This window comes from Carassius carassius, chromosome 30 (assembly GCF_963082965.1).
Source record: "Carassius carassius chromosome 30, fCarCar2.1, whole genome shotgun sequence".
In the NCBI taxonomy this organism is placed as follows: Eukaryota; Metazoa; Chordata; class Actinopteri; order Cypriniformes; family Cyprinidae; genus Carassius; species Carassius carassius.
Window position 1 is genome coordinate 773,506 of NC_081784.1, and position 10,000 is coordinate 783,505.

General features: G+C 31.9%; 1 protein-coding gene across 1 annotated transcript in view; it reads left to right on the top strand.

The window, feature by feature from the left end:
• LOC132110372 (adhesion G protein-coupled receptor A3-like) overlaps positions 1-10,000 on the top strand; it is an 88,453-nt gene that overhangs the window by 41,213 nt on the left and 37,240 nt on the right. The window contains exons 11-12 of the mRNA XM_059516922.1: positions 1-138; positions 992-1,198. The exon at positions 1-138 is cut by the window's left edge and continues 24 nt beyond it. Of these exons, the coding sequence (XP_059372905.1) occupies positions 1-138; positions 992-1,198 (345 nt within the window). The remainder of the gene's footprint in view (positions 139-991; positions 1,199-10,000) is intronic.

The window sequence follows — 10,000 nt, forward strand, 5'->3', positions numbered from 1 at the left end:
GCCAGTAACATGATGGCGGTGGAGGAACATGTTCTCTGGATGGCTCAGGACGAGGCTCGTGCGTGTACACGGATCGTCCAGTGTGTGGAGCGGATCGCAGACCTCGCTCTCGGAGCAAACACCACCGGCATCTCAAAGGTGACGCTCCATCCGCATCTTACCACACATTTCCTTAGCGAGGAATTTTTTTTATTTCAAAATAATAATTAAAAAAGGAACTTATTATTATCTTTTTTTTTTACTGTATTATAATCGATTAATAGTTTTAGTAATATTTTAAATGAGACATGTTACCTTGGCATCTAACTGAAATAGCAAATCTAACTGAAATTAAATTAAATTAAATTAAATTAAATTAAATTAAATTAAATTAAATTAAATTAAATTAAATTAAATTAATTGTTTTTGAAAAATAATAATTTTTAATTTAATTTAATTTATTTTAATTTAATTAAAAAATTTAATTAAAAAAAATATATATTTTTAGTTTAATTTAATGTAATTTAATTTAATTTAATATGTTTTCCATTGTTAGCATTTATTTTATTTCCATCTATTTTTTTATTTAAATGGTTTTAATTCTGGTTTTAGTTAGCTATAATTACCCTGCTAAACCGGCCAGTATATCTCTTGAGATGTTGCTCATTAAACACTGATGTTGTGCTGCTGATATATTCCCTGATGTATTGAGAGTTTTGTGAATCCGTGGACTAATGCATGCTGTTTATATCCCATGTGGGTTTTTTGCTTCTAAATGTGTAAATATTGACGTAATGACAGACGCGTTTGCCTCTGAGCTGTTATTCTGATAATGTAGGTTACAGACTGGCATCGTTAAACAAACGTCTTTGTTTAGTCTTTTTATATTTTATATTTTATATTTATATTTCACTCAGCAGAACTTCCAACAATGAATGATGTTTATTTTCCAGCGAGTAATTAGTGTGAGGAAAGTGGGTCACGTAACGTCCTGTGTGTGTGTTTGTGGCAGGTTTCGGCTAACATCGCTCTGGAGGTGCTGACGCTCCGGCTGGACGCTCTCATGGGTTTATTGTGTACGGTGGTGCAGCGGCCGCCTCTGCTGCCCCCGGTGGCCAATGCAGGTCACAGAAGTGGTTTATCGGAGCACAACACCCTCCTCAACTTCAGATGCCACACGGTTAACATCTCCGGGTCAGCCATGGGTCAGCTCAACCAGGTGAGGCTTGTCACAAACCGTCCGACGTGGCCAAAAACCATTCCACCACATATTCTGTGATTTTTACTTGGATTAAAAGAATCAATGTTTTATACATTTGAAATGTAAGTTGTTAGGTTTACGGTCTTTCTTTTTAATCATTATTGTTATTATGTTTCTAAATGCTTTGAGTATAAAATTATTTAAATGTTCAAATTTTACAGTTTTATTATTATATATATATATATATATTTTAGGTTGTTTTGTAATTGTTATACAATAAAAAGTTTTTTTAAATATGTTGATATTTTATATTTTGTAGTTTTTATATTTTATTTAAATGAAGCTGTTTTTTTTTTCATTTTAGAACTATAAATGTTTGAAATTATAAATTTCAATTTAAAATAAATAATGAAATAATGTTATTTTTTTATTTTAAATTATTTAACAATTTACATATACTTTTATAAACTATTACTATGTTTAATGTTTTTGAAAGAAGTTTCTTCTGCTCATCAAGCCTGCATTTATTTGATCAAAAATAAGAAAAAACTGTAATATTGTGAAATATTATTACAATTTAAAATAATTGTTTTTAAATGTATTATACTTTAAATGATCATTTATTTCTGTGATGCAAAGCTGAATTTTTAGGATCATTATCACATGATCCTTTAGAAATCATTCTAATATGATGATTCATGATCAAAGTTGGAAACAGTTCTGCTGCTTCATATGTGTTCAGAACATGTGAAACTTTTTTAGGATGCTTTGACGAATAAAAAGTAAAAAAAAAAGAAGCTGTGTTTTTAAAATATAAATATTTTGTAATAACAATATACACTACTGGTCAGTATTTTTTTTTCTTTCTTTTTTTAAAATAAAATCAATACTTTTATTCAGCAAGGATGTGTTAAATTGATAAAAAGTGATAGTAAAGAAAATATATTATTAGAATTTTTTTTATTTTGAATAAATGCAGTTCTTTTTAATCGTTTATTGATCAAATATATGAGACAGGAGAACTGTTTCCAACACTCATAATAAATCAGAATATTAGAATGATTTCTAAATGATCATGTGATCGACTGATGTTACATGTGACACTGAAGCTGGAGGAATGATGCTGAAAATTCAGCTTTGCATCACAGGAATAAATTATTTTTTTAAGGTATATTCAAATAGAAATCTATTATTTTAAGATGTAATAATATTTCACAATATTACAGTTTTTCCTGTATTTTTGATCAAATAAATGCAGGCTTGATGAGCAGAAGAAACTTCTTTCAAAAACATTAAAAATAGTAATGTTTCCAAACTTTTGGTCTGCACTGTATATATATATATATAATTGCATATTATTGTGTGACACTCTTTGCACACATAAGACAGTGTCTTAGATACACTGGATAGAAACGGACAGGATTTCTGTGTTTTTCATAGCTTTCTCTTGACTTATTGCCACAAAAGCTAAAACAGGAGTGTGGTTTTGATGGGCTGAAGCTCCTGAAGGTGTTTATGACATCTGTGGCTCTGTCTGGATGTCCAGCTGTGAGTTCAGGAGCTCTGATGAGGAGATCAGACTTCAGTCCACAATCACACTGAGACTCGCTCACCAGACTGATTGAAGCACTGCTGCAAAGATGAAAAAATAAATATATATATATATATATATATATATATATATATATATATATATAAAAAATCAAATAAATTTATTTATTATATTATATTATATTATATTATATTATATTATATTATATTATATTATATTATATTATATTATATTATATTATATTATATTATATTATATTATATTATATTTATAAGGGAATAAGTATAAATCAGACTAAAGCCGCAGGCTGATCTCTGTCTGTCAGTTTCAAGGTCTGTATAAGTGATCATCAGTCTGCCCTGACACACACTAACAAGTGAATGACTCGCAGAATTTGGTTTGAAATGGATTTTGATCCAGACTTCATTTGCCTGCTGTGTGTCAGTCGCCTCTGGGAGATTTAGATAATATCATAATCTGATCACATCACTCACACACAGATTCAAATATTACACAGTCCATTTGGTCATCTTTCTCTCCTCAAGGAAATAGTACAGAAATCAAAAGTCTGATAAAAATCCAAAAAATGCCTCATGCAATATATGTATCTATGTAGACCACAGTAATCATATTTCTCACCTTGAGCAGTGTGTAGGTTTGAAAAAAGCTGTGCCCTAAACTGGTTTAAGTCATACTTGAATAATAGTGTACTTAGGACTTAATAATAGGACTTTCTCAGTCTGTGTGAATTGGAGCTCATCTTCTAAATCAGTTTTGACCTTCGGGGTTCCTCAAGGATCTATCCTTGACCCCATTTTATTTTCTTCACATATGCTCCCATTGGGGTCAGTTTTTAATAAACACAGGTTTGTTTCATTGTTATGCTGACGACACTCAAATTTATGTGTTTTTTAAGCAAAATGATGACCAGAGTTTGAGGGCTTTTGTCAGATATTAAAACTGGGATGTAAAAAAATATTGGTGGTTTCTGGCAACACATTCCAAGTCTTAGGTAACCTTGCTTCATACATCAATCCCTCTGTCAAAAATGTAGGCGTTGTCTTTGATTTTGTTCTGATCTTTGATAAGCAGGTAAATGCAGTAGTTAAACCTAATTTCTTTCAGCTAAGCCTCCTTGCCTCCTTGAGTTTGAGTTACTGTATGCATGCTTTTATTTCATTGTGACTACTGCAACTCAATGCATATAAAGGTATTAGCCAATCCTACAGTATATAAATCGCCTTCAAACAGTCCAAAACGCAGCTGCTAGACTCCTGACTGGTATTCGCAAATATGAACATCTCTTTGCATTTGCTGCCAGTCTGTTTTCGAATAGAGATTAAAATTGTATTCTTTGTTTTTGAGGTATTAAATGGAGTTGCTCCTTCTTATCTTTCTGACCTTTTGAGTATAAACACTCCAGATAGATATCTAAGGCCATTGAATTAAAATCTCTCATTTGTCCCTGGATCTAGGCTGAAGAAAAAAGGTTGCCGGGGTTTTGCCACTAAAAACTGTGGAATAGCTTTCTGCTCTGAGATAAATCTCATCAGAATCAGTTTTTAAAGCACAATTGAAAACCAATCTCTTTGGCAATGCTTATTATCGCTGAGTCTGAATGGATTTTTGTTTAAACAATCATTTGTTGTATTCTGTATCTTATAGTCATTTTGTATTGTCTATTTTAAATTTTCCTTTAAATTATATTGTTCAATACAATGGTCAACCATCGTTTTTTTTTAAATAAACTGAGATTGAGATCTATCTCCTCCATTTGTAGCCGTTTGAGTGTGTGTGTGTGTGTGTGTGTGTGTGTGTTTAGGCGGCTCATCTGCAGAGCTGCATTAAAGAAGTATTCCTCTCACTCACCTGAAGAGCTTTTTGTCTTTTTGTAGATCTTAAAATGAAATCCTGCCATCATTCACTCATGTTTCTTTCTTCTGTTGAATATAAAAGAAGCTATTTTGAAGAATGCTGGGAACCAAATAATTACTGGTAGCCACTGACCTGCCATTGAGAAAGAAAAAAAACATACAATGGAAGTCAATGGCTACCATTGACTGCTTGGTTCCCGACGTTCCTCAAATTATCTTCTTTTGTGTTCAACAGAAGAAAGAACCTCATACAGGTTTAGCGATACCCATAATGACAGAATGTTTGAGTGCACTATCCCTTTAAGAGAGAACCCATGGTTCTTATTTGTCATTTTCTGTCTTGAGAATCACGCTTTCTCTCATTCTACCTTGATCGAATCTTATCGATCTAATACAGTAAATACACTTATAAAACACACACACACACACACACACACACACACACACACATACACACACACGCACAGAGTCTCTCAGAACAAACACATATCTTTTCACATGCATCACGATGACTCTCACATGCATCTGTTTCTTATTTCCGCTAATGGCTGCGGTGAAGCACTCAAATCATATCATGTAATTCCTGCAGTCAGTGAATGCGATCCCAACCCGGTCCTCTACATGATCGCAGCCAAGGCACTTTTCTTATCTACTGTTCCACAAAGAGGATGGTCTCATGATAATTACCCTGTACAGTAATTTGTTCAATTAAAACTCTGAGATGAAGCAGTCTCAGAAGCAGCAGCAGGGTTGCCGTACGCTAATTACAGAAACACCTTGTTAGGTTTAACTGCTGCTCTCTCTCCAGCAGCCAGGAGTGACGCTTTATTCTTCTCATGGCCTGTGTTTTCCTGTCTGTGATTATTTTTTCCTTTAAGACAGGAAGGTTTATGTATGAGACACTCTTGTCTGCAATAAGCACATTTTATAATTTCATTTATAAAAATATTCATATATATATATATATATTCAGACCAAATGTTTGGAAACATTACTATTTTTAATGTTTTTGAAAGAAGTTTCTTCTGCTCATCAAGCCTGCATTTATTTGATCAAAAATACAGAAAAAACAGTAATATTGTGAAATATTATTACAATTTAAAATAATTGTTTTTAAATGTATTATACTTTAAATGATCATTTATTTCTGTGATGCAAAGCTGAATTTTTAGGATCATTATCACATGATCCTTTAGAAATCATTCTAATATGATGATTCATGATCAAAGTTGGAAACAGTTCTGCTGCTTCATATTTGTTCAGAACATGTGATACTTTTTTAGGATGCTTTGACGAATAAAAAGTAAAAAAAGAAGCTATGTTTTTAAAATATAAATATTTTGTAATAACAATATACAATACCGGTCAGTAATTTGGGGTCTTTCTTTTTTTTAAATAAAATCAATACTTTTATTCAGCAAGGATGTGTTAAATTGATAAAAAGTGATAGTAAAGAAAATATATTATTAGAGATGTTTTTTTTTTATTTTGAATAAATGCAGTTCTTTTTAATCTTTTATTGATCAAATATATGAGACAGCAGAACTGTTTCCAACACTCATAATAAATCAGAATATTAGAATGATTTCTAAATGATCATGTGATCGACTGATGTTACATGTGACACTGAAGCTGGAGGAATGATGCTGAAAATTCAGCTTTGCATCACAGGAATAAATTATTTTTTTAAAGTATATTCAAATAGAAAACTATTATTTTAAGTTGTAATAATATTTCACAATATTACTGTTTTTTCTGTATTTTTGATCAAATAAATGCAGGCTTGACGAGCAGAAGAAACTTCTTTCAAAATCATTAAAAATAGTAATGTTTCCAAACTTTTGGTCTGCACTGTATATATATATATATATTTCAATTGACCAAAACAGATTCTATGCACTTCTTAAGACTGTTTAATCACTGAATTTTCTTTTGTATTTTTAATACTATTATATTATTTATTAGTATTTTGAATTTGAACTTCTCTTGATTCTAAATCATTTTTAATTAGAATATTTTTACATTTTGGTTTACATTTGAATTTATTTTAATTTTAATATCTTCAGTTTTCATGTTAATTTTAGATTTAGTACATTTAAAATGTATGTTTTTATTATGTTTCTATACAGACCTAAATTTGTCTTGTTTGCCAAACCCGAACCCGAACCCACACACACACACACACACACACACACACACGTTTGTTTTTGTGTAAAGTGTGTTCATCCCATAGGTGTAATGGTTTTTATACTGTACAAACTGTATATTCTATGGCCCTACACCAACCCTACACCTAACCCTAACCCTCACAGGAAACTTTGTGCATTTTTACTTTCTCAAAAAAACTCATTCTGTATGATTTATAAGCGTTTTGGAAAATGGGGACATGGGTTATGTTCAACTCAATGTCACTTTAAATAAGATAATCTGCCAAATTCATTAATGCACATGTAAAAGTGTTGCATTTTAAAGGAGGCAGCAAACAGGATGAAGCATTTGAGCAACTGTAATTTAATGGTAAGAAAGTAGAACTACATGTGGGTTTGATTCCCACGAAATCCATCCGTCCATATGTAGATGTCACCTAAATATTTAGAGATATTTTTGTTTATAACAACATTTTTTGTGCACCAACATGCAAAAACACTTAATTTCCCAGAATGCATTTCTATTTTTAATTGAATAATATTTAAAAAACTTATTATAATAATTGCAATTTAGCAAATCCCTTTTCCTGTAATTTAAGTTCAACTTCTGTGTCATAGCCTAATGAATAAAAAATTCACCCTCATGAATCGAAAGTGAATTTTGCGCTGTCTCTTGAAGCTCAAATCATTGTGATACTGGCAGCAGTGAATCATCTTGTAGAAAGCGTCCAGATGAAGCGATGAGCTCATTCTGTGTGGAGGAGAGTATAACAGACAAAAGAGAAGTAATACTTCAATACAGAATAACAAGAGAGTTTAATATGAAGGAATTAAAAGTTTGCGGGCCCACATCATCATCACTGAGTCATTCTGTATTTCTCTGATTCGCTTCATCGAGGAAGAGAAACATCTCGAGCTTCTTTACTGTATGAAGAGATGTCTTCATCGTCTGCTCTCTCTCTCATTCACATTATTTTAAGGACTCCAGTGACTTAGAAAAGCAGAACAGACAATGAGATCATTGTAACAGCCCACAGATGCAGAAATAGAGGATTACAAAAGTATTGATCTGTTTGAGAGACCGTCTGCATGTTCAGTTCTTGACTAAGCTCTGTCTCTTTGTCTTTCTGTCTGTCTCACTGGCAAATCTCGAGTTGGTTTACCCAACTAGCCAATAACAGTGATATTATGGTGTGAAACTCATTGTTTCCAGCCGTTGTGCTGCTTGTTTTAGCCAACAGATAAACAAACTCACTGAGCCTCTTCATTCAATCTCACTCCGTTTATCGCTGTGTTTATGAGAGCATTAGGGCCGCCAGGAATCGAGATGGCTTTTCAGTTAACACAATTTTCTCCTGAAGATCTCAGCGTCATTCACTCAACATTTATTGGTTAGCAGGCTGTAGCTCCAACAGGTCTGAGCTGGATTTATATACAGGTTTTGTAGAAGAATCATCTGTAATTGTTGTGCGTTGTAGGTGCTTGATATTGCAGTGATGCCAGATGCCTTCAAATCCCATCGATATTTCTGGACTGTGTCATCAGTAACTTTTCAATTTATAGGCAAAGCCATTGTTTTTTTTTTCATGCACTGGTGCATTTGGAGATTTTGGGCATTTTTGCGCACTTAGATTTCAATGACAATACATGTCTTTAAAGACGTTTTTCTCAAAATTAGTTTCTTTCTCCACTTTTGTAATGCACCAAACTTAACAGTTTTATTCTTATTTATATTCTGAAGGTTTTTTACAGAGAGATTTGTTCATATGAAATTCCCCTGATTGTATTATTGCACTTTGTATTATTTGCCAAAATGAGTTTTATCTCCACTTACAAACACCAATTTTTACAGTTTTATTCTTATTTATATTCTGAAGGTTCTTATAAAGGTGTTTGTTCATATATCATTCGACTGATTTATTGCTGCACTTTAAGTCAATATATATTTATATACACATGATAGGTAAAAATTGATAGCCTGAATGCACTGTAAGTCGCTTTGGATAAAAGCGTCTGCCAAATGCATAAATTGAATATATTTATGTCTGTATTTCAATAACAATACATTTGTTTAAAGAGTTTCATTCTCCACTTCAGTAACACTTCTGTACACCATACTATATTCTGAAGGTTTTCCAAGTAACATTTATACTGATTTATATAACATTTTATTCCTAAAAAAAAAAGAGAAATGGTCGTGAAATTACTCCTGTAAAAACATGTAATATTTAAACACAATCAAACAAGATTTTAGAACCTATTTCTAATTTTTGGTTGCAATATTCCTTTAATATTGCTGAACCATCACATGCTTTTAAAGTCCAGTGTTTGGCTGCAGTACTTTCTTATGCTGATGTGTTAAATAGAGTTGATACATCTGCCTTTTCCTGTAATATATTGTTTTAGTGTATAATATTAGCGGGATTAGACTTTTTTCCAGCTTTCCTCAAAAGGAAAACTTCTGCATCAAGGACTTCCAATGTGATAGTATCACAGCAGGGAAAACTGTTACTTTGTAGCATTTCTTAATAAAATAAATTGGAACTTGAAAAGTTTATCAAAGGGATCAACATCCTAGCGTTTTTATTTGTCAGTTTTATTTTGCACACAATATGATTATCTTAAGAAGCACTGCTAAGTAAATACTAAGCATTTTTGATCACAATTGCTAAAACCACAGATATGATACTTAAATAAAACTATAATATTTATATTTCATGTTTTGAAAAAAAAATACATTTAAAAAGAAAAGGACATTTTAGCAACATTTTAGATTTTAGATTGTAGTATATTTAGCAGAAAGTACATGCTAGATTTTATATGTTTTATTATCTCTGCTTATACGATAAATCATCAGCCTTCAGTTATTGCTCTAGTTATGACCCATAATAGATCTACAAACTCATGTGCTGAACATTATACATAGTATATGACATTTACTGCTTCTGTGAGAATTTATAGAAAATGCACACAATGCCAAGAAACAGGTGTTTAAAAATGATTCACTTTAACAGAGGAGAACTTAAGCAAGGCAGAGATTTAACTGAGAAACAACAGTATTTCTGCAGTGCTCTTTTATAATTCATATGTTGCATTTCAGATTTGCGATCATTCAGAGCTCTCTAGACGCATGTTAAATTAAATATGGATTTGAGCATTTGGTGAATGACAGTACAATTTATTTATTTATTTTTACCCAGTGTGTGTGTGTGTGTGTGTGTGTGTGTCTATGTGTGTGTCAATGTGT